At 44.3% G+C, this 26,166-nt stretch overlaps 1 protein-coding gene across 1 annotated transcript in view; it reads right to left on the bottom strand.

The window, feature by feature from the left end:
• FGF12 (fibroblast growth factor 12) overlaps positions 1 to 26,166 on the bottom strand; it is a 79,351-nt gene that overhangs the window by 7,300 nt on the left and 45,885 nt on the right. Inside the window, exon 3 of the mRNA XM_017727054.1 lies at positions 1,765 to 1,963. Coding sequence (XP_017582543.1) covers positions 1,765 to 1,963 — 199 coding nt within the window. The remainder of the gene's footprint in view (positions 1 to 1,764; positions 1,964 to 26,166) is intronic.

A 26,166-nucleotide genomic window follows, 5' to 3' on the forward strand; every position in this document is an offset into this window, starting at 1 on the left:
GGCTGCCAACTTCCAAGGCGCTCACTCGCTCGGGAGGTTATGTGACAGCTGTGACTGAAGCAAGTGTGGGAGGATGCAACTGCGGGAAAGGGAAGCTCTCGGGCTGGGCTGGGTTATTCAAAATGAAAGCCAGAGCGGCATTTGCTGCAGTAAGATCTCTGCTGTGGGTCGGCAGCTCTGTTAAGGCAAGGCTTTCCATGAGGAGAGCCACAGGAATGGCCTAGTTTAATGCACGCAGAAGGAAACTATTGAGCTGTTCAGCAAACACCGTGCATGCTAGATTAGAAAAGAAGGGTGGATTCAAAGGATCCCACTGATCAGTGTCAACACCCAGCCAGGCAGCGAACAAATACCAGAAGGAGGTGGAATCCCAGCTGGTTCTTGCAGAAGACTCTCCTCCTGGTCAAGGCAAGAGAGAAGCTGGTGACCAACCCCGTGCCTGAAGCAGGCCCTGCTCCTTAGCAAAACACGAGGGCTTAGGGCACCAATCCCACTAATGCCTCAGACAAACAACAAAAGGTTCCTGGCTGCAGAGAAGCTGTTGAAAACAAGCACAGGACAAGCAGCTCCAGGCCATTCTCTGCTCTTTCAACACTTCCATTTCCTGTTCAAAGGCCACAGATACTCTGGGAATGCTGCACTGAATTTCTCTCGTGCTTTGCTTCAGATGGTCTTTTCCTCACACTCACACCGGCCGGCCCCTGAGCTGGGAAGCTTTTAAAAAGGCTACTGCTGTGTGCAGTGAGCTGCAGCCTCCACCACTTGTGAGTGGTACCTGTTAGGAGAGCACGAGTTCAAACCTTCTCCCACAGCCAACATGGGGTAGTGAGAGGGAGCACAGAGCTGTGCAGCCAAGGCCAGCTCCAGGCTGCTGTGTTCCTGAAGGGGACAAATGGCAGGACTAAGATGGGGTCAGAAAGGCATACCTAGTTTGGGGATCAAAAAGTAGTGCTTTTTGCAAGCAAGTAATAAAAAGTGCTGTTTCCACAACCTAGTTAGTACCTGTTAAGTACTAGGCTTATCAGACTATCTCTCCATTTATCAGGGGCCAGCCCACAAAAAGCAAAATGTCCTGGCAGGAGCCTGAGGCACACTTCAGAGAGTGTACAGGCATCAGGAGGAGGACAGAACTTCAGCTCCATGACTTTCACTGAAGCCTCACACTGTGATGAAGACATATGGCACGACAGCATCCCATCTAACTTTGGACAACAACTCTACCCCCCAGTGACTAACTAGGATGTCTTTACATATGAGGAAAAACAGATTTAAGTTATCTCATGGTAGACATATAAAGAACATCCACAGCTGTGCTGGTAGGACCCATTTTTCTTCTGTTACTATGAACAGAGTGCCAAAGTCTAAAATCAGGTGAGATAAATCCTGTCTCTACTGACTCCATATGGGACTGGAAACCAACTGAAATACATTGGCAAAATCCTCTGAGAAGACAACATTATGATCACTGCTGCATCACATTCCTTTGGAACTGCTGGCTGCTTTTCTTTACCAGTAATTTCTTGTGTTGCCCGGCTTTTAAATTCATCCTTTAGCATCCCAAATTTAAGAAACCCCTTTGAGACTAGAAGGAAAGCAGAGGAAATGCTAACAGTGCAGCCCAGCACTTACCTGAAGTGTTACAAATATTTCTCCCTGCTTTCTGGTCTCGAAGCCCAACACCCCCACCCATGAAACCCTGACTCTGGAGTTGCTAACTCCCCCTACCCAAACCCCACTGAGGAAGAGAGTGGGCAGATTCCATACCTTCAATGGGTTTGGGTACAAAATGTGATGAGGGTTTGGTTTTTTTCACTCGGTTTCCCTTCATAATTTGACCTTCTTTATTGAGTCCCAGGAACCACGCTCGTCCGGATTCTTGCTGCCGGTACAGCGTGGAAGAATAAATAACGTAGTAGTTTTCAAAGACGGATTCTTTAAATTTGCACTCTGGTGTGAAAACATCCTGCAGTAAGAGAAAGAGAGAAGAAGAAAAAGCAGTGGAAGAATTAATCACTGATCTTCTAAATTAGGCATCACTGAGTGATACACAATGGTCACGCATTGTAGTTAACAACAGAAAACAACAGGGATCAGCAATGCCAGCTCACAGCAATAATACCCATCTAGAAACCTCCTGGCTGAAAGGCAAGGCTCTCCTTCCCTGGCAGAGCTGTGGTTTGCAAAACAGCCTACAGTGAACAGGCATGAAAAACGTGCAGGAAAAGTCAGAAATTTGCCAGGCTTTAGACTGAAATACTAAGCAAAAGAAAGAAAAAGAGAGCTGAGAAGCAGAGACAGCCTTGCTGTTCCTGATGCCTTCCCCTGGCTTTGCTCATACCTTCCCTGTGATGAGCAAATGTACAATGCTTCTTGTCTAAAATATTGAGGTTTCTTCAAATTCTTATAGGCAAAGGGCAGGTTATTGAACCATTTAAGAGGATTTAAAGAAAGGGGTGTACAAAAGCAAGTAAACTATTTAATTTCAAAAGCGACTCGAGGAAATGCTGGCACAAAGCCTGGACATCTTTCAATAAAGAGAAAGAAGTAATTTTAAAGATTTCTGGCACAGGTGTTTCTTCAGGTACCGAGAAGCATTTCCACACCTGCCCTGGAGCAGAGCACATACGGATCTGTCCAGGACATCCCCTGAGCCTGTGATGGCTGTGGGAGTGGCTCTGCCTTTGCCACTTGTGCTGGCTTTGCATGACGTCTCCAGGACGAAACTACACTCTGATATGGACTAGTACTTGTTATGTGCCAGTATTCAAGATTTTCTCAACAGAGAAACATGAAATCTCTTTTAAAAGATCTGACTGGCCAGGGAATTCTGTGGCAGTGGGCTTCCAAACCTTCAGTGAGTCAGATGTGGTTGTTAGTGGGGTGGGTTTTCTTCCCAGACTTTGATATTGAGCAGAAAACTTATCCTGGGCAAACAAATTCTCCAACTAACTTTCCAAAAACTATTCTTGCAAAAAAAGTTCAAGCCACAATGAAAGTTAATTTTCTGAAGCAAAACTGTTTCAGCAAAAAAATCCCTTCTTACAGGTCCCAGACAAGGCATTTCTGAGCCCTGTGAGTGAAGGCAGATGCTGCTACAGGCAAGTGATTCTCCCTCCCAAACCTTTGTCACTCCCAAGTCTTCGGGAGCTTCTCCATCCTTGCCAATGGAAAACCCATGACCAACATCTGAGCAAAGCATCTGGAGTAATTCCACACATTTACTGCAGACCTTAAGAGCGAACATTCTGAACATTCAGCAACACTCAGGAACGTGTTCCCAAGCAAGCTGGGGGTTATATAAAGTGTTGCTGGTGTGACAATAAATCCAGTGTGCAACAGACCCGCAGAGCCTGGCAGGCTTGAAGCTACAGAAGATAAAGCACAGCAGAAAGCACAGAGCTGTGCTGCACACGTGAATTTTACATCAATCATTAGAACCACACAGGTAAAAACACCATCAGCAAAACGGGCCATTTTGCCCTATCTGAGGGAGTCCTTTCTGTTGGAAAAATAAATATTTTTAAAAGAGAATGAAACAAGTTAAGAGAGATCTAGATGACTTAGAGCACTATAAAATGGTGTTTGAAGTAGCTTCCCAAAAGAGCAGTGTTTAAGTGTTCCTTAAAGCTGCCCTTTATCTCCAGGCTTTGTCTTGCCTGGGAAGGCGCAGCTCACCTGGGAGCTGGGTTTGCAGGAGCTGCCTCTGAACTGCTGGCTCAGGGGCACTCCCTGGCACCAGGCCCAGCCAGGCAGCAGCTCTCAAACCAAACTGGACAACTCGATCCCCTTTCCCATGCCTTCACTACCCCCATCAATAAAAACTTACCAAGAAAATTCCCTTTAGGGGGACTAAAAAGTTGGCAGGCTGTGAAAGATAGCTCCCAATTTGACCTAAACATGGAACTAACACAATTTTCAGTGAAGAAGAAATAAAAAAGCTAATGCATTTTGAAAATGTAGTTTCAAAAAGAAAAAAAAAAATTTAATTAAAAGTTATTGCAAATTAAGTTTTCAGCTAAATATCTATTTTAAAATTACTGCAGTATAATATTTTATGACATGCAGCAGTAGTTCATAAAAGCAGATGCTGTATTGTATATCCACTTGTACCAATAAACCAACTAAATTCTTATATTATTTTAAAGCAAATGCATGTAAAGACATCAAAGTAATGAAGATTTTTTAAAAAATAAATAAAAATCTATTATTTTCCTTTAAATGTTTAAGCTCTACCACAAGCAAACAAAAGCATCCCATTGGTTTTGTGAGTTGGCTGGTTGATTCCTCATCCCCCATAACTCAGTTGAAACAGCACTTCAGGATATGAACCATGGCAACACTACTATGAAACACCCCAGCTCTGTCCATCAGCACCTCAGAAAACCCACAGATTTGATAGCCAAATTCTAGTTAAATAATACTGGGTTTATCTACTATTACCCTTCTTCTTATGTACATCACCTCACCTGCCCCGACTGTGCCATGTGGGGACAGACACCCACAGGACACAGCTCATCCTGCCACCAAACTGACAAGTCACAGAGTCCCCACAGGCCTGAGCAGCAGAAACCTCTGTGGGCACTACCATGTATGGACTTGACACAAAGAGCAAGAGGATGAAGAAAGAACCAGATGACCAGAGAGGAGAAAGGGCAGAGGAGCAGGACACAGGCCACTCTCCCAAGCACTGCCTGAGGACATTTAGAGTGTCCTCTAAATCTTATTAACATGCAAATCTTTATGTTTTTCTTCACTGCTATCTTCTTGGTGCCCCATGGCCAGCCTTCAGCTACACTGCATCATTTAGTTTCATCACATGCCGTTTGCTGTCAGCTTTGGGGCTACCAATAACAAAAGGCTATTGGGATATTAATGGCAGAACAAGCTTCACTGTCAAAATTAATCGTGGCAATTATGCTGAATCAGGTGGGAACTGTTTCAGTTGTCTTAGGCTGAGATGAGCTGGGAAGAAAGACAGAAGTGCAGGCGAGCATAACAGGCTTCACACTAACAAAGCAGTTTGCAGCAGCCACTGCTGCACAGACAGAAATCTGAGATAACAGAAAGTATTTTTGGAAAATCACTGGTCTGTTGACCAGACCTCTAGGGCATGCAAGATTTAGAGGTTTTTTTATTTGTTGGTTTTGTTTATAAGATAAATTCACCGTTGATGAAATGTGCTAGATAGGCAGACCTGGAGTCCAATACTTTCTCTTCATCTCAGATACAGAGTGGGTAAACATAGCAAAGGGATCCTCAGACTGTGCCCCCCACATGCTTCTGACAGGACATAAGGACATCCTGCCCCAGAGGTAATGCTATAGCAAAGCCCCGGGGTCATGAGCACCACTTCACTTCCTCACTTGCTGCAGGGACCTTTGGAAACAGGCTAATAACAAGTCCCACGCTATTATTTTTCCAACTCTCTCCTTGATTGAAATAGCATGACCAGGTACAAGACAGTGAGAGGACAGATGGCTTCTATCTTTTAATCACCAGTCTTTTTTTAGTCTTTAAACAAAGAAATAAACAGTGACTCTATTTTCTGCACAAAGTCCACAGAGGTCTCCTGTCAGGACTGCCACAAACTCAACTCATTCAGAAAGCCCACCAGTTCTTCTCATTAAAGAGTATGCTTGTGATTTGTAGAAAAAAAATTCTCTCAGTTTAACTCGATGTGAAATATGTTTTTGACTGAATAATTTTTGCATACAAAGTAAATAAATATATTTATTTGTTTACCACTTGGAGATTTAGAGCCTGAGGTATTTTGTTAAGTGTCCACAGATATTACTGAAAGTGGCTTGGAAAAGCAGTTCTTTTTTTAACTGTAAAACTAAAAACCTGCATGAAATATTTGTAAAAGAAATGTTAGTAATTTATATGCAAAATGATTAGCATCTGCTTGCAACTTGTTTCTTACATCTCAATCCAGTCCCTTCTACAAAAGGCAATTCTATTAAGAAGAGTAATTAGATTTGTTTTGAAAAAACAAACGTAGGTCTGGTTTGTGCTAACTGTAGTTTTGTTGGAAATTTCACAGTCTAAAAAAAAAACCCAACACAGTAGCTATCACAGAGAAAATAAGGGAGATCACATTCAATGACACTTGGAATCAAAAGGAGCTAAATGGATGCAACGGCCACTGGGGGGGATTCAGTGTGTCAGACCTGCTCAGGGAGGGTATAAGGTACCACGGACTGCCCCAGAAGTTATTTCTGGTTTAGAAAACCAAGATGTTTCATTTATCCTTGATCCCAGTAGGGTTTTCTGCCATTTGTAGATGGAAATAAAGATGTGACTTCCAGCAAAAGCCAACCTCTGCATCACTTGAGCCAGTTTAGTTCTTCAGAGAGATGTTGGGAATGTCTGGGCCCATCAGTCCCTCACCACAGCACAGGCTGGCAGTGGTTTGTGAGAGGGCAGATTTTTTTTCTAATCCACCTCATCTTTCACCTGGTGTGGTCAAGTAGATCTAACCTAGCCTCTTTGAACACAGCAAGTTTGACTGGACTCTCCTTTGCATTTCTGTAAAGCTGGAGAAGTTCCACAGACATCAGTGCAGAGGCACTGCTGTCAAACCTGTGGGCACAAAGCTTCAGTGATGCAGTGACACCCTCGGAGATGTCAGCTCCTTCAAAAAAAGCCAACCCAACAGTGCTGTAGCCCTGGTGCAGTCACAGTGCTGCCAGGGCAAGGATGGCCCTGGTGCTGCTCAAGAAAACAGTGCCAGCCCCTGCCGTACCAGCCTGGGAGCATCCCTGCCACTGGGCATCCTCAGCCAGGAGGTGCAAAAAAAGGGTCCCCAGTAAGCAACAGCATGGTGTTTCTGGGTTCTGACCATGAGAGCCAGCAATCTGCTCCCCAGAAACCCCTGGTGTCCCCAGATCATGGCAGAAATGGTGACAGATTTCATGTGCAATGCTCAGGGAAAGCCAGCAGGAAACTGTCACTGGCTGCTGTTGCATTCAAACCCAGCTGCTCACTCAGCGTCCCCCCAGACTGGGCAGCTTTGCTCTTTTTGCTCACCAATTCCCCACAAACATTCCCAAAATTGCCAGATAAATAAAGATCTCTTTTTTTTTTTTTCCAAGATCTCCTTTTATTATAACCCAAAGGAGAACAGCAAATACACACATCCACAAGCAAACCTAATGACTTAATAAATTTAGTCACTGAAACTAGCAGCAATAAAAGAAAAAACCCATTCTGCAAGTAGTTTGTGCCACAGTTTAGGAAAGGGATGTTAATTATGAGTGTTGAAATATCTAACTAACACACTCCCAGAGTAACAGTTTTCCTTTGTTTACAGCACTTATGGGTTTCTCTTTTACATTCTGCACAATTACTAAGCCAGATCTTCAGATGGGATAGAAGCACTAAACTGCACCATAGTCTATGGCATGGCAAGGTTTCCCTCCCAGAGAATCTGACTCAGGATACTAACTGATGTTAGTGTTAATACTTAAGAGCTCGTCAACTCATTTAAAACATATTAAATAGGAATCATAAATATCAGCACAGCTATCAGCAGTGGCATTTCACTGTTGTTGCGGAGGCAGAGCATGGAACGATTGGATTGTGTTCACTTGTCTGTATGAGCGCTGTTCCATCCCAGGGAAAAGGATGGCATTACAGAACAGCATCTGTTTTACGGTGCTCTTTACCTAGTTAAGCCCATTTTACATTCCCCACTGACCTCAGCTAGGGCAGGGCTTCATCAACACTCCTCTGATATCAACAGCACTGAGAAATTCAGCATTGAAATCAATGTGCGCAGGACACCGTAGTTTTGAAGACATTTGGGCTTCCAGATGAAATGCAAATGCCCAACTCCCATTTAAACCCATGAAAGCTCAGAGACCACGTCTTTGAGTATCTGAGAATTTGTGGCCACAAACCTCATACAACAGCACTTGATCCTGGCATACTCTTTTTCCCAGGACAGGTCTTTAACCACAGAGATTCCATTTGCAGGATAAGCCCTGTTCAGGCCCCAGCAGCACTGCCACAAGCAGAGATGCCTTGCACAGAGTCTGAGGCAGTTCAGTGCCCACCTCGCTCAGTGCAGCTTCTCCCCTGACCTAGGGTTGCATCTGTCTGGAAATGCTTTAAAATAATTGTAGCTGAGCTCTCTCTTGGCATGTGATCAAGAACCGCAAATGTGCATCCAAACTTTACATCTCATCACATCTTTGTCCAGATGGCAGGTGATATTCTACTCTTCACACTCCACTCTTCCTCCCCCTTCTAGCTCCATAAGAGATTGGTGACAAGTCTTCTTGGTGGCCTTTTAGAAGTAGGAGAGAGCAGATACATTTTAAAATAACAAGCTGCTACATGGGAGTGTACAGCCCCGCTGCAGAGTAGAGATTCACTTGATGAGGCAATATGGTATCTGAAAGCATTCTGACTCCGCCTGGACCATCTGTGGGCTGGAGGGAGCACATTTTCAAATAAATCATCATCCATGCAGGTCTGTTCTCCAGCTCTGGAAGCTGGGAAGCAGCATTAGCAAATCATCTAACTTACTGCCTCTGAAAATTTAACTAGAGAGCTATCTGCCCTCACTTTTGAGGGAACTCTGTGCTCAAGGTAAATAATTTTTCAGCTGGCTTCCCTTTAAAATGCCCATGCAAGAAATGGAGTGCAAATCTGCTAAGTCTTGTGAGCTGACCCAATATTCCTAGACAGGCAAAAAACCCCAAGTGCTGGACAAGCCTCTGTAATTAGGCTGCAGATCTTTGTATGCGGACAAAGGTTGTCCTAAAGCATCTTCTCATGTTCAAGGACTGATTAAATTATTCACGTCACCGCCACTAAGGAATGCTGGAGACAAAGGTGTGATTGCAGTATGGACATGCCCAAGGTGTCCAGCAGCAGCAAGGACATCTGCCCAGCACACAGCAGAGTATTGACCAAAACCTGTGGTAGGTTTGCAAGACACTGAGCTCGGTTTCACCTCAGATAACCAGTTACCTCAATCACAGTGAGCCCCTTCAGATCCACACTAATTTGCCTTTGGCTACAAAGCAGATGAGTTTTGGGGATGGTAATCCAGACCTGTCCATCCCACCACAGCTCAGTATTGTGCTTTTTTGCTTTCAGCTCTTGGCCTGCCCACTGTGCAGGCACGTTTTCACCAAGTACTTCATAAAGTGCCCAAATTCATTGCACTGGCCTTTGGTGAGCTGCTCATGCAATCCTCACAGGCACACAGCTTTCAGCTTAATGACTGCTGACAAGAACGTAACTGGGGATGACTCTTCCAGCTAGGCTGCTCACTTCCATACCTCCCTGGAAAGCCCAGGGGGGCTGGCTGAGAGAACAGGCTCTGTCAGTAAGGTCTGGGTACCAATGACTGCACAGCTCCACGTGCAGTGTGACCTGCAGAAGCCAGCACATTGAGCTGCTCACCCATGTGGCACATTGAGCAAGTCACATATTTTGCCCTTTACTTCACTTTTTCTTAATGATGGACCCCACATTCAAATTCATGGTTGGGTGGAGTAAATCTTCATCCCTCCTTTTCAAAATATAAGGTATATTTGGAATTTACTTGATTGATTTGGTTTTTAATTTTGGATCTTATTTCAAGCTGGAATTTTAAAGCCTCTAAAGTTTTGACTGCTATGAACTGGAGTAGTGATCACAGCACAGCTCACTCATGTGGCACTTGGCCCATCCAGTGCAGCACTGCTCTTCCAGGAAAGCAACTGTTTCCCACAAAAGGGGTTTCTCCTGACACCATTGTCTCTGGTATTGCATTCCTGGCAGCCTAGGGATCTGGTGAAACCCCAGGATAATTTCTAACCTGGGAATCTCAACTCATCTATTGTCTTTTCTACATTCTGCTTTCCTGACAAAGTGTCTGAAATTGCTAACAATGTTATCAACTCTGCTTACTCCAAAACACCATCCAGAAATACATCTTTGCATTCAGACATAACGATCATGAGACAAGATGGGACTAAATGAAGATATGCTAGCTGCATACAAGAAAAACAGATTTCCTAAATTAGCATCGTACTGCCTCATCTGCTAAAGCCTGAAATAACTATAAAGAAAAATAATAATGTAAGAACCCTAGAAACACAGCCAGATGGGATGCTCTGAACCTCTGATCTCTCTGTTTCTTGGCATCAATCTGAGTCTGAGCACAGGGCAGAATAAATTGATTTGTTGCCTTTGGTTACGTTTGCGATCCTGCTATTTTTATTATTGTTGATAATAATTACAATGTATAAACTAAAGTAATGGTTATGCATTTATAAACATGAGATTACTTTCTTCTGATAGTCAAAAGAAGCCTTTTAGTAGAAAATAAGCAGTCAATATTGGGTTTTTTGTGTTGTTATTTATATGAAAATCATCCTCAAAGGCTCAAACCAGAGTATAAATGCCTTGAACATTTAATAAAATGTCATCACAATGACAGGAGGACAGGGTAGACCTCTTCATTTCTACATTCTTTTGCTGAGGTCCTGAGCACTGAAAGACCAGACGGCTTGCTGGGTGCTCTGCAAACAGGAGGTGTCAGAGTGAGTGGAGAAACAAATTTCAACCAAGTTCCAGTTCAGTTTCTTAGGCAAACACCCCCTCTTTCTAACAGAAATGAAATAATGCAGTTGTAACAGTGTCAGCAAGAAAAGGACTGTGAATGAGCCCCAGCCCTTGTAAAAAAGAGTCTTACAAGTGTTTTATGGTTTTTGACACACAGACAAAACCATTCAACGGTACAGCCTGCACAGAGTGAAGGTCTGAAAGAAGAAAATGGCCTCAGCCCAACTTTTGTGTAGTTCATTTTTTCTGTGTAGTTCATTGTCACGTGGGCAGAAGATAAGAGGACTTGCCAAGAAGCTCACCAGGCCTATTACAGCCCTGAGCTGCTGATGTGCTGAGATAGCCTCTCTGCTTTGACTCTTAAATTCAAACTGTGCAACTCACTGGGAACACACTCTATCTTTCTTAATGCTGGAAAGATCTCTCCTGCATTAAACCAATTTCAGAGTTGTCATGACCAGGGCTGGAAATTCAATTTCTTTGCTGCTGAAACTTCCATTTTGAAAATGAGTGGTGCTAGATTATTATTTTGACAGCTTACTGACAGATGGGCTACCACTGGGCAATTAACAGCAAGTTCTGCGGTCTAAAGCATTAGCTGAGGCTGGGGTGAGCTGGTGTTGGACCAGCAGGTTCTTACACTAACGATGACATGTTACGAAGTGTGACAAATTTATGTGGCTTTTCCCTCCCCCCTGTACCCGCTGCTGCAGCGCCTACACAGTGAGAAGGAAAGGTTCACAGAATATTCTTGGGAACAGGCCAGCTCTGCTGCCCACTGGGAGAGCCAAGGGGAGCCCTCTGAGATCTGTGTCTCAAAGCCTGGGCCCCAGCAATGTTTCTGCTGGCAAAGCCAGCAAAAAAGGTCCATGGTGCTACCTTAATATCTGCAGGGTGACACTCAGGTGACACTTCACACCCCTCTGCTCATCCTCCCAACCCCCAATGAAGGTCAGTAGCTGCTATAAAGGAAGACTGTGGAGGGTGTGCAGGCACATTTCTGTGGCTTTTAGATATTTATTCACTGGTTTTCTGAGAATTAAGAAAATCAATTAACTCTGCTGTGACAGAATTTCCATCCACATATTGACCACAGTACCTCTGCATAGCTTGAATGAGCTGACAAATCTCACAGCCCAAAACAACTGCACAGACAAGACCGGGCTTATTAATACCTTGAATGGGTTTCCATGATATGTATGTGCTGACAACCTGACTTGTTCTTTTTCTGTTAGTGTCCTTTTGATGTGAAATAACCCGTGGACAATGCACAAACATTTTGAATGGACCCAAACTACGCCACAGCTCAGATCTGACTATGCCAGTGTATGCAGCCAACTGACCCATTGCAGCTGATGCTTTGCTTCCCAGGAATCAGACAGATGGAAGTACATCATCAGGCATTTTGCAGCAGTGGCTACAGTGAAATTTTTCACTCTGTTGCACACTGCTAGAGAACACAGATCAGCTTTGGCATCTGATCCTGTTCAGAAGCCAACTAATGACTTCAACTTCCAAACTAAAATAATACAGTCACTCTAGAGAGAGTAATATAATACACTAACTCTATTTGGCACAATGCACATTAAAGCAGGAGACCATTTTATTGTGGGACTAGTATACAGAAAATTGTGCAACCATCTTTAAATTATATGACCCAAAATCAACAGAGCAGTCCAGACTTAAGAATTACTGCTTTCTGTTTGTAGCTACTTATTGCAGCATGCAGGCTCAGTAAGATCCAGGGTTTACAATTAGATCTGAAGGCATTTGATTATTTTTTACATAGACTGTGTTTACACTGCAGGACCAAATGCATAGAGTGGAACTGTTGGTGTCAAGGGCTGGATGCTGGCGCTGTAGACATTTCAGGATGGGTTCAGTCTGGTCTAGCTGCCACCTGGTCCCATGGTCTGACTATCTAGTACTTTAGGGGCACTCCCAAAGAGCACCCTTCAGTTTAGTTTCACCCAAAAGGGAAGCTAGTTTGCACAGCCTGAACCACTTGGTGGTGCAAACCAAAGAGCGGCATGTGAAGGTGACTGGAGGGATTTTTCCCAAAGTGCAACCCTGGTCTGAACTAAAGCATTCATCCCAGAGATATCTGGGATAGTTGGCTTACTGCAGTGGGGTATAATAAAGTAGGCGTGCGATGATGTGAAATGTCAGTGTTCTTAAAAGGGGCTGAGGGCACTGTATGCCCTCTGGAAAAGAGGGATGTGAGCAGCTGTAACCTGGGTGGGGGCTGTACACAAGGCCCTCTTCTGCCATGTGGAGTTTACACTTCACATTGTTCCTTTATGATCTCAAATGCCTCAGCCACACTGGATGTAGTAACACAAAGCCTTCCAAAAAGCACTCAACAACAACATCCACAAGCAGCTACACTGGCCGTAGTAACAACAAAATAGTTGCTAAGCCTCCCTACTTCAACTCAGTACCTGGCTTGTAGAAAGCCTGGAGTTTACTACACAGCACAGCTGGATTCTTCAGAGATTTGAAAATATTTTCCTTAGCATGATAAATGTTAAAGAAATCTTATTTATGTGTACCAGCAAACATGCTGAGGGGGAAGAAGACCTCAGAGCTGTCCTGACCATATCACTGAAGAAGAAACATGTCATCCCTGCTTTCTTCTGTGCTATTACAGAACTGGGGGAGGGAAAAAGGCCCCACTGAACCAAAAAAGCCCCACAAAAGAGAAACTATTTGCTCATGGGCATAACCGTTCTTTCTTACCATCCGCAATATTTCTTAGTTTCCATCTGTTTTCATCAATACTAAGTCCTGAATCATTAGTGCAGCAACATGAGCAGAATTGGATCCTCTAAGAATCACTAAAGCTGGACTAAACAATCTGTTCTAGGAATAAACACTGTTTCGTGAATGTTTGTATTAAAATTGATATTATCACTTCCATAACAACGGAGATGAAGGAGAAGATGAGAAGTCTTGGGGAAATATAACTTTCTGGGAGAAAAACCCACAAGGATAACCTGTGTCAAACTGTCTGATTTAACTCAACCAAAGGCAGGGACTTCATGCAAGCAGAATGATCTAGCAAAACTGCAATGATCTGTTCATACTAATGGACCTGAACAGTCACTTCTGCCCCCACAATCTATGGCATTGGGGTCAGCAACAGGCATGGTGCCCCAGCCTAACCTGCCACACAGGGGGTACACACAAACAGTGTAGCCATGAATGACCATCACCCTATGGCACAACACAAAAGCATCTGGAAGGTGAAAACCTGTGAAGCAAAAATTCAACCAGGCAAGTGGCAAAATACTATGAAATCACTCGGTTTTATTTACTAGTTCCACACTACTGCATCTGAACTGACCTAGGCAAAGCATATTAGTAAACTGCTAATTCACAGAGAAATACATGCAACTGCACTTAGAGGAACACACAGAAAGTAAGAGCACCATGGGGATCATTTTACTTAGAAGAGGGCAGTAAAAAATATGAGGCAAGTGAGGCACAAAAGAAAAAAAAAAAAGTTGTGAGATTTTGCTTTTTAAGTTGGTCATTAAAAAATAAACTTTCAACTGACAAGGATGCTTTAAAAAGTCTGATTTCTAAATTTAACTTTGATATTGAAAAGTCTTGGGTTTTGTTCTTTTGTTTTTTCGTTAGCGTATATTTGATAAAAAACCTAGGCGTGATAATCCTGGCGCTACACATTTTCAAAAGCCATTCTTTAGCTGCAGCCTCTTCAGAGGGTGCAGATAACATTTGCATGGATACAAAGCCCTTGCAGAAAGAATGTTAAGGGCAGAGCTGGCTGTAGGGTTTAATATGGTAGGAGCTGAGACTCAAAATCAGCAGCATTCACATTAATAGCCATTAAATTATTTATTCCTATCAGGCTCTGGAAGGCAGTAGAAATACTAGGTTGTTCTGAAGGGCTGAACTCCCATAAACTTTGTTGCATGACTTACTTTCAGCTAGCTTTCTGAGGACCATACATTCATTATTACAAGTCTTGGCATACATTAATGCCTTTGGTTCCTTCTTTCCCTGATTTTGTGAATAGGGAAAAAAAAAGTCTGTGCACCAAGTAATGTCCATATCCAGGAAGCAGCTGCCATGGTGCAGCACAGTCCATGCTCCAATGCAGCAGGACAGAGAGGGTGCAAAGTGGAAGAGGCTCCCTGAATTGCTTGATTCTGCCCTTACTATGAAACAACAGTTCTCAACAAAGCTCCATCTATAACACTCCGATTTCTTTCCCCCAGAAATAATACGATCCAAAAAATACTACAAAGCTGTTTTCAGAGATACCTGCTTCAATAGCTGTCACTTTCTGCTTTCCAGCCTAAATCTAGCCCACAGTCCCTACGAACACAGGCATCAGGTTCAGGGGTCAGGAGTCTCGAGGGACCCCTGTGGAAAAGCTTTGCCAGGAAGGCAAAGGGGCTCTTCAAATGATCCAAGCGCCTGCACCCCTCCAGCCAGCTGCTGGCTACCTCACAACTGTGGGAAAAGCCATCTGAAAAGCATAACAAACATCTTGCTTGTGAGGCCAGAGAGACAAGCAGCAAGGCCACAGAAACACTGACCTGAGCTGCTAAAGTTACCAACAAGACGGTATTCTGCACTAAAAAAGTTCTCAGCCTTTTTTCACCCCCACTTATGTCCTGAGCCCTACTGCTGACCTTGATCCATTTAATTACATCCATAACCATATTGCACTGTAGCAGAATGTAATTATGCAATCAAGTAATGAGCTATGGTTTCACTCTTGGTCTTGTATGCAAAGCCACCTTTGAAGAGGGCGATGAAAGAAGCGATTATTGCAAAAGGACAGCACAGCCCCATGTACTAATTACTGGTCATGACGCAGGGGACAATGCTGGCAACATTGATCCATCAGCTGCTTTTAATAGGGGAACTGAAAACCTTCTCCATGCTGCAGCCTCACAGTCAGAGCCATGCGTTTCATCCTGACGCCAGACCTACACTCACGACAGGCATGCTGTGTGATGGGCCTCCACATCTCTCCAGCCAGCAGCCTCTTTCAAACACACTTACTAAAACTAGAACTGCTGCACTGCTGGCCACTGCTAGATTGGCAGTCTGGCAGTGACCAGCACCAGCACCAAGGGAAAGGTGTAAGAACAGGGAAAATGCAGTGAAAGCTCCTTCTTGCTCTTGGCAGTGGGAAGCTTGTGCCTGCTGGATCCAGCAAGGGTGTCCTGGTGCTTAGGCAAAGCACCCAGCCTCCTGAGTGACCGCAGAAGTGTGGCAGGCACTGTGTGTTCAGAGCTGGATGTGGGAGCTGATGCAGATCCCCAAGGAGAGACAAGAAGGGCCTGAGCCAGGAGAGGCTTCAGTGAAACATCACAGCATGGAGGACTCCTGGAGGGGCTCAGCTTGGAAGAGCAGCTCCAAGATTGCACTTTGCTGCCCAGTTCAGTGCCCATCAGGTCCCAGCCTATGGAGAATTCGCCGTTGTTGAGATTTCAAGGTGTTTGGGAGGAAATGGCAAAAGAAAATCTGGTATTTTATGGAGATAAGAAACTGCCAAAATCAACTCTGACCATCATACTTGTCTGTATCATGCCATACTCAGATTTACACAGGCAGCTCACAGAAGTAGGATCAAATCCATAATGCTACAAGCAAGGGTGGAGGTATGTCCCTTTAGATAAACAAATGGTGCCTACCAGTAGAGCAACTGAGTATTTCCATTTATCACACTCACACAAGGATCCAACAAGAAAGTCTCACCATGGTAAGGAGGTAATGGACTAAGAGAAATGAGGTCAGTTGCATAAGATCCTTGAAAAGGCTGTGCCAGAAGTCAGGATCTGGATTTTCTGAATCCTAGCTTTCACTGTAAAAGCCTTCCTCTACTGCATTTGGGACAGAACAGGAAGGCACTGGTGTGTCAGACAGAGCAGAATCCACTGCCCGAAAGCTCCATTCCACATCACCTTCTGAGCCCAAGATCCCTGGCACCAAGGCACAACACTGCTGTGGCCCATCTTCTTTCTCTCTCTAGCAGGAGTAGCACAACGTTTGGGAAAGTGAAAGTCACTCAGCAGTGATGCTGAGCACACGGACATCAAAAAGCCCCGAAAGGTCTATGGAAATGAATCAGCAGCTTCTCCCTTTGCAAAGATAAATAGCTTTTTATGCATGCAGTATATGTGCTAGCATGTACTCTCCAGCTGACAACGTTCAGCCTCCAGTGTAACTTGTCAAAGTCTGATATGCTTTCCCTTTATCAATGTGGCAAACTGCTGAAAATTCTCAAATTTCTTCACCAATGTAGTGCCATGCTTTGAAGACTGGTTTAGAAAATGACTTAAGCAAAACCATGTTCAAATTGATTTCAACAACCCAATCAATTTGACACCCCGTGTGCTCCAAGCAGTGGGCTGTTGTCCCTGTAGGCAACACATCTAAGCGCACTGTCATTCTTGCTACTGCACTCTGACACACGCATCTCCTGGTGATCAAAAGCCAAAACAGAGCCAGATGCAGCTCACAGCTTCACCAGCACAACCCCTCTAACCTGTGGATCCTCAAAAGGCCCTGAGATGGGGTGCTGTGACATACATTGATTTCATGTGAAGTCAATGAGAAAGCAATGACAGGTAGGGTGGCCACAGTGCTTCAAGGGCCTCTTCCTGTTACGGTTCTAGTTGCGCAATTTCTCACTGTTCATTTTGAACTGAATAGGATTAGGGCCATCCCAGCATGAATCACTCATGAGGCAAATTCCCCCAGTATTAGCTGTTCCCCACCCCCTTGCACTGCTGGGACAAAGGACAAATCTTTGCAGATAGTGACTAGAATTCTGTGGGATGAGAAAAAATTGTGTCCAGATACGCAGAAATTGCTGAAACCAAACAGTTGATGCAAATCTGATGACCAGGGAGAAGCTGGGGATTCCTGAAGTGTGTCAGGCAATGCCTCAGCTCCAGAAGCCATTTGAAAGCTGAAGGTGTGCACTCAGGGACAGAGCACTGGGGAGATGTGTTGGCATTCACAGGCCATGCAGAACAACTGCACGGACTGCACTTTTGGGAGAAATATGCTGGGGACAGCAGGGAAGCACAGTGATTTCATCTTCATCATATCTGACAACAATTTCAGGAATGACCCTGCAGAGTGTTTCTTAGGGCAGTCTGGACTGGGAAAGGGATGTGCTCTCTCCCATGCTTTTCAGGATGCCAGTTTACTCTAAAATCCCCAAACAACTTGTCTCCTTTAGTCTCACAATATGGGCAATACCACATCATACCTACCTCTTCCCTTTCCATTAATTCATAACTTAAAATATTTTTCTTCCTCTTCCCATTCCTCCTTCTTTATTCCCTGGTGTATTTTTCCACTACATAAGCTTCTGTTTCTGAGAGACAGTTTTCAATAACCAAGATAATCTATAAATTCAGCTACTCTGATGGGTCCTTCAGCCACGAGTCACAGGTACTGTGCGCCACAAACACTCAGGCAGTCTCCCCCTTCTTTCCATTTCGACTGACTGCAAGAAGCAACTTCTCTTTGGCAATTTCCAACACACAGAAACGTTAGACAGGAATAGGGCTTTTCAAGCATAATGAGAAGGAGACATCTTGTTCTCCTGATGCCTTAGGTTTTAACTTTTATATTTTTCAAATCCTGTACTGCTAAGTGTTTAACTCTGAAGTTTTGGGTGGCCTGTTAGCTGCTGTTCTCTCATGGTAGTTAGACATAATAAGCCTCTGTAGGTTTCCTCTTCAAGGACACCAGGCTCCAAAATGTGTAAACTAAAGCCTAGAGAAGGGGGGGGGGGGCAAACTTGGGGTAATTACATCATTAACTGAAGTTATAATTGGAGAATTAACCCTGATACGCAAATGGGCCAAACTTATAAAAGTGTGAAGAACCCATAACCCAGGGTACATCTTGGGTGGAGCCTTTTGACTGCCCAGGGTGTACCTTTGAAGGCCCTTCAAACAAATACCTACTTTTATTCTCTTATTCTTGTCTAACCTCTGTTTTTAGGTGGCCCCCTCAAAGCATCACTCCCCTGGGAAACGTTGCTGACATGATGGAGCAAAAAAGTAACAGCACCAAGGCCTCAGTCAGCTTCTCAACCCCACACAGAGAGCCTGAGCCCAGCAGTCAGCAAGCAATCTTGATGTGCTGCACACTTGAAATTGAGGTTTCATGCAACTGATTTCAGCACATCGATTTCCCTCTCTCTGCTGCAATCCTGAATCATGGCACAAAGCAATGACAGATAAAGATCCTTTGGCAGGCAGTCTAAGCCCACAGGACAACACTAGAACTAGGAGCTGTGAACTGGTCCAGTCTGGGCTAACAAGGCATCTTGTGCCCATCATGGGATGGCACAGAGGTCTCCCATCCCTCCCTTGCTCTCACACGCGTAATCCATGGTACACAAACAGGCCTCATCACCTCCTGGCAGGAACTTGGGAAAGAGCCTCTGCAGAAACAGATATTCAGGCTCTGCTCTTCTCAAGCCACCTTGAGAGCCAGCAGAGCTCCTGGGGATCTTCTACAGGCCTGATCCCCCTGCAGGCAAGCAGGGTGGCCCTGCAGCGATGCCATCCCGGCTGCCCTGTGGGATGTGGGAGTGCCTGTCACACTGTGCTAAGGCTTATCCATTCCTGTCACTCCCCCACGGGAAACAGGAACACACACAGCAGGCATAGATACTCATCATGACCCAGTGCATCAGTACTGCACAGGTGCTGCAGAAAAAGGCTCAATGAGTTCAATACACGCTGTGTTTTAATACTCTAAGCTGATTTGTATATATTGTGCTGCCTACACATGTGCAGTTGCTGCTTGCCTGGGATTTCTGCTACCCTGGATGAAACCTCAGCATTGGCCAAACCTTTCTCTTTCTGCCTGGGAGAAATTTTGGTGCGAAAAAGAAGTGTCCTGTTCTGCTGCCTCACTTCTGCAGCCAAGAACCTCTGGGTCTACCCCTCAACTTTTCCAAACCTCCTGTATGCAACCCTTGCAGCAGCTGGGAAGTGCTGCAGAGATGTGGCTCTTGCCCAAACACATGACAGTTTATTGCTGTTGCTGTCAACTCACTCTTGAAAATAATCCAAACAGCAGCAGCAAGCAACCTTGGCCAAAGAGGTTAATTTCCATGCAAAAGCTGTTTCCAAGGATCCTAGTCTTAGAGGCAGCACGCAGTGATTGATGGTTGGGAGCAGCCATATGCAGAAATTCATCCCCCGAGTGTGTCACTAGGACTGAAAGGGGTTTGCACAGAACAGCCCCAGTGCAAGGAGCTGTTGCTGCTGTGAGGAGAAAAGGAAAGAGGAGGAAAGCAGAGCTCACATGGTGTGGCCCAGCTGTTCTCCTTTGCAGCCTACACTGATGGCAATCCCAGAGCTGGGAGAGCACTCTGGGCAGTCTCATGCTCACAAGGAGAAGACAATCAGAAATTGAAACACAAACCAACCTCAAGCCTCCCTTCCCCTAAAAGATAATCCCTCTGGTTTGGCCATGTGGAATTGTATACCCTACCCCACAGCACCTGCAGGCAGAGAGTAACAAAAGCATTTTTTTTCTCTTAGTAGGAAACTGTTGTCATATAATCACTCCCTCAGCTACTGGGTTTATGGTGTCTTTAGCCTACAAATGCAACAACAAATACACAAAATGTGCTTGGACCACTCTAGGCAACAGAGGTTTCTCCTCCCTTCTGTTTATCTCTCCTATTTAAAAGCAGGTCACCAGAGAATTTCAGTAACTTTTGCTCATCAATCCCCACCTTATCCAAACAGCAGTCTTCCCAAGACAACCATACTGCAACTAGACCTTGGGCTCAGCAAAGACAATGTTGCCACTGCTGAGAGAAAGAGCAAGAGAAAGAAAACCCTTAAACCAGTTTGGGGTTCAGCAAATGCATTCAGATTCTTGTTTGCCATCTGTACTCTCTTTATTAAAACTGATAGAGCCATTTAGCACCAAAAAAAAAAAAAAAAATTGTTTGGGCAGGGCCTGGAAGACACAACAGAGGAAGGAGTTTGGCTGCTAGAGAGACAGCCTCATGTCCTGTCAAGCCAGGGTGGCTCTGTGACAAAGCAGGGGCCCTGACAGCTCAGGGAGAAAGGCATGTTTTTAAAAGAGGCTGTCTGCACAGACAGCAATTTGGTGCCAGTGGGTTACATGGTTTGTGCTTTCTAGGTTTGATTTTGTCCAAATTCATATACTATGAGAGGACTAAAGTGGTGCTGCAGCTTGTTCTGTCTGCGAGGAATTCATTACAGTGTGCTTGGCTCCTTGTCACTTGGAGGCACAGAAACCAGGGACCAGACTCTCCAGGGAATTTCCAATGTCAGTCATCCTTTCTGTACATAAGGCAATATTTAGGGCAATGATTCCCAGAGTCTGAATATTTTATTGATGTTATGAATACTAGAAAAAACAATGATGTGCATTGTCTCCATCCTGGAAGGGCCATCAGGGACCTCATGGGATTCCGAATGTTCACCTTGGTCTGATGGTGCCCACGCAAGGTTGCAGCCTCTTTGGTGTTGGATGAAGACACCAGAGGTTGCTCTTGGAAGGCTACTACCAGGGAGAGGACAGGTTGTGACTGGCTGTGGTTGGCAGCAGGATTTCCCTGATGTTCTGTCAATACAGATTTAATGCTAATTGCAATTTTCTGTGTCTTCAAAGAAGACAAATACACCACCCACAGAGGGCTAAAACTTTTCTAATGATCTCCCCTGACCTTGGAGATCCCTCGATGAAACTTTCCTCTGTATTTCAAATGCTGCTTTTATATTATTGATGAATCCTTCAGTTCTGCCTAGTGAAAATCCTTTAGACATTCAGAGGATCGGAGATTGGCTGTTTGGACAGGTGACAAGCCCATTTCTGCTAAGCCAATATTTTTCAAATCAAGAGTCACCAAGCAGTGGCAGTAAGAGTGAAACAAGATGAGAGCTGGAGATACCAGCCTGGCTCCCAGCTGATTTCCTGAGTGTCCTGCCAGCCTGAATGTGCTCTGGTGCTTGATTAATTTAAATTGGGAGTTTCTGAAAACAAAAAATGTCACACTCAGCTTCTAATCAGAGCGCAAAGGTCCCGCAACTGCTCAGCAGGCAGTGAATGCCCAGCTGCACTGCAAGATCATCATTCTTCCAGGATCTTCTACCAGTAATGATATTTTCACTGTGCAGCTCTTTAAACCGAGACAAATAACCTCAACAGCAGGGCAAAAAACCTCTCACAACAGTGGCTCTGAAGTAATTACTCCAGGGACCTCTGTGCTGTGACAGCCCCACGCAGGCACAGCCCTTGCACAGCAGGTTTTTCCTGAGAGATGGAGCCCAGCACTGCCTGTCTGAGTATCCCGCTGGTCCTTCCAGCTGCCTTCCCGGGTATCTCTACCTGTCTGAGTTTCATCCAAACCTGGGAAGATAAACTTTTCTTTATCCTGCATGTTCCTGGCCCTAGGCTATCCAGCTACCATGAAAATACAAACCAGTGGCTAACAGAAATGGTTATTACTAAAAGGTTTCTTGCTACATTACTTTTTCCACAGACTCTCATTTTACATCGAAACAGCCACCTTTTTCCAATGCATGCATGCACACTCGGTAAGCTATGAAAGTACAACTTTATTACCATGGATTTACCTCAAAGGGCAAAACTGAGCCAAAAATCAATTCAGGTTTGCTGACAAAAAGCAAAATGCTAATACTGGTGTTAGGGAATCAAAATGTCGCTCCTTAGCACCTGCATGAATATTAATAATTTCATTTTTTACATAACATTTTTGTTTCTTTTGCTTCCCAGCTACTTTGCAGAGCAGCTTAAACCTTTCTAAATTTGGCCTTTAACCAATTCATGCCCTTTTCTGTCCCAGATGTGCTTTCAGGTTTGAGGGTCAGAGGCTTTTTGCATTAAAATTAATTGATTTTGAGTGGCTCTTTTAATTTTGTCATCAGTTCAGTAATAACCTCCAGGTTTAATGGCTTCAGATCTGTATGTGTTGTATCACAGTGGATGGCCACAAGTGGAAACTTGACCCTGCATTTTTAAACCTAAAATCATCTGTCTTTCATACTTCAATTACTGTCACAGCCAGACTGTACCAGAGCACAGTACACGCTTGGATGCCCATCTCCCGAAGTAGATATTTAGCAGTTTCAACATGTAGTTTGTTCACTTGCTCAGGATATGAAACAGCTCTGGCACCTTAGCTCCAGCTGAGCATCAAAAGGGAATTAGGCACCTAAGTCATTTAAGCATGTCTGTAAATCCTATAAAGCTTCTGTAAGCATCTTTCCACATCCAAATACTATTGGAAATCTGTGTTGTAATGTAGAAGCAAAGTAGAAGATGCATAAAGATCTATAAATACTCTGTTAGTGCTATTAAAGACTTACAAGTGGCTATGCTGTTCTACATGCAGGGCTCATTAATAATAACAGGATGTGGGATGAGGCTCAAGTCCTAATGCAACAAAAAACATACAGCAAACAAATTTCTGTGTGCAAAACTGGATCGTAACTATTATCCTGGCCCAAGCCATATGAAAATCTTCAGCCTCCTCTGAGAAACCAATGAGACTCCAGGAGAGCCAGCTCACAGAGACACTAAACATTTGCAGCTCTTTTTTTGCCTGGTCCTGATGGCCCTGCAGTGAGGGCTAAGAGCACATAATCTCTGCAGTGGAGGCATTAAACTCGGCTGTGCTCGCTCTCACCATTTGAACTCTTTCAAGGGGAAATGTGCTGCTGTGATTAACTGGGATTATTAACAGTGCTCAATGACTTGTAATGCCATTGGTAATCAAACAGGTCTCAGAAAGTGGAAGAAGAGGAACTGAACAGAATTAAAATGCAGAGAGTGCCTACAGCCTGCCATCCCAGGTCAGTGACATGCCTGCACCTACAGCCTGCTATGTATATATAGAAATTAATTCACTGACTGCAGATCCACAAGATGAGGATGGAATATGATTCCAAATGTCTTTGCTTAGAAGACACTCAAGCAGCCAAGCATCATTTTAATGTGGAAATACTGCTGTCATATAAATCACTGTCTTCAGTGCCAGGAGTATCTCTAGAGACCTCAAATCTCTCTATCTGCTCTGAGGTAGCAGCAAATATACCAAACACAATCCTTATAGGCAATATACTTGCCTAACATGGTCTTAATGTCTCTGTGCCATACTTCACCTTCTCTCTTCTAAGAAAAAACCAAAGTAAATGCACACCATCCTCCCAATATTTCATAATTTTTGCCTCTAAACAATATTGTTTTCCTCCTATCTCTTTTTTCCTCCTAGCCTTCTTTTTTTTTCCCTCAAGCTTTCCTCTCATTTTCTTAAGTACAGTACCCAGAACCGGCTCCAGTCCTTCACCTGAGGAGCAGAGTAACAGCCCTTCCTCCCCAGTGACATCCATTCAGAGCCGGACTGAAAAGTGCTTTTTTAATAAAAAGATTCCCAAGCAATCTTGACTCATGTTCAATTTGTGGTCCACTGTAAGTTCCTGTTTCTTTCCTGCAGTGTTGATGCCTTCCATATTTTTCACACTTTATCTGTGCACTTAAGTCTTTCTAGAGCATAACTCATAAGAAACTTGTCTTTACTGAATTCTGCTCTATTGATTTTGAGTACTTCTCCAATGTATCAAGACGATACTTTAATTCAGGCTATATCCTTCAAAGTGAATCCCAGTTTGGCACAATCCACATAGTTTTTCTAGGAGTACGGTCTCCTATCACACACACTATTAATGAAAACGTTGGTTTAAATCAAACTCAACACAAACTACTCAAGACTCCTCAGTCTGTCCCCCATTTAACTGCAACACACTGCTATGTAGAGTGAATTCTTTAATTATGTGTTCTTCCACCTTACATTAAGTTAATCCAGGCCCCTTTGTCCAGGTAGGAGTTCCTTGTGGAGAGTTCTCACAAGGTTTACTGATACCACAGTGCATCACATCCCCATTCCTTCACTCTAGCCTGTTAGGTCTGACAGCTGCTCTGGCTCAGAAGGCAGGTTTGAAATGAAATGCTGTACCATCTCCCATGCTTTACACTAATGCAAGACCACAGTCCTGGAAGAAGCAAGCAGAGCTCCTCACCCTGCACCCTGATGGCAGTCACTGCATAGATGCAGTGGGTCCGAGAGAGCCTAAGGCCTGGGTTTTCCAAACTTACATGCTTTTCAGATACATAACTCCTTTCTGTTCAGAAATACAGGTTTAGGCAGTTAATAATGGTAACTGGAATGTGGAAAAATCAGGGTAAGTCTATAAAAATTGGATGAACTTTCATGCAGCTAATTCTTTATACAGCATGTTTTTTCCTCTGTTCTTCAGCTGCTTAATAACTATTTCCCCTTGGAACAGCCCCTCTGTGTCCTTGCTTTCTCTTGTTTTTTTCTCACCCATCTTCAGTTAAATCTTCCCAATTCAGCTCTCCTTTGAGAGAGTGTTTGAAAGCTGCCTAGCTAAGTGATTTGCTCAAAGGGCTCCATTTCACAGAGGTGGGCTATGAGAGCTGGGAGGAAGGGCAAGCCCCAAGGGGAAGCAGCAAGCAGGTCCCTGGCACCGGTTCAGATTTTGTTAATGAGCCTGGCAGGTAAATGGAAGGAGCCAAGAGCCTATTTGGCTTATCAGCAAGGACCCTTTCTAACCTCTATTTAATTAGCTTCTATTGATTTTCAGGATAAGAAAAATTTCTATGAGATTCTGAGCAATTTTAGTGGACATGCTGGACTGACGAGAAGTTTGAATTCTTCCCCACTCATCACCTAAGATTCTTCTATTTGCATTTTTCTCTCTCTTTGGCTCAAGTTTCACCTTTTTCCAGGGCTGAAGGCACAGGTGGCAAGCAGAAGGACTGGAGACAGCAGACAGAGACCATGTTCTTGTGAGCTGTATAAGAGGAACCTGGGTGAGTGTTCAAGCACATGCAACAGGCAGCACGCTCCTTTATCCAGTCCATCCAGGTCTGTCAGTGGACTTGTGTCCAAACTGCTATAGCAAAGTCAGGCTGCTGAGCCTGCAGAGCCCCTGGCCCACTCGCCTGAGCTGTACAAGGTGCTCCTGTGGCTCTGTCACACCATTACAATTAGCTGTGTGTTCTTGAAATAACCAGAGTGCCATGGTGAAGCCCAGTGGTGATGGTTTTAGAGCATGGGATCAAGCACTGCCTGCCCTGGGTTATGTATCAGCAGCATGTAAGAGGGTACAAGACCTGCCAGGATAACTTTAGAGGACTGCACAAGGATTGGAAGAAAACACAGTGTCTTGCTCTTTCCTCTGTTCTGCCTTCTGGAGAGCTGTCAACTACTGCAACAGCCTCAGGGGAATCAGATTGTTGACTCCAGAATATAGCCTGGGAGTAAGCTGTCATGCATCCAGTGCAAACAGCTGGGAAAACTGGGCCAGGGAACGTCACAGAGAGCAAAATTATCCAACAACACACAAAAGGGTAGGGTTGGCAGATTACCTCAATCCTATCTGCTGGAGGGTATTTTTTTGTCTACTCTGAATGGACAAGCTATGAGATGAGATGGGAATACTGGGAGTTGACCCAGTCTGTTAGTTGCCGTGCTTTTGTTTTTTACAAGCAGAAGAAAGCTGA

This window comes from Corvus brachyrhynchos, unplaced genomic scaffold, assembly GCF_000691975.1.
Source record: "Corvus brachyrhynchos isolate BGI_N302 unplaced genomic scaffold, ASM69197v1 scaffold162, whole genome shotgun sequence".
In the NCBI taxonomy this organism is placed as follows: Eukaryota; Metazoa; Chordata; class Aves; order Passeriformes; family Corvidae; genus Corvus; species Corvus brachyrhynchos.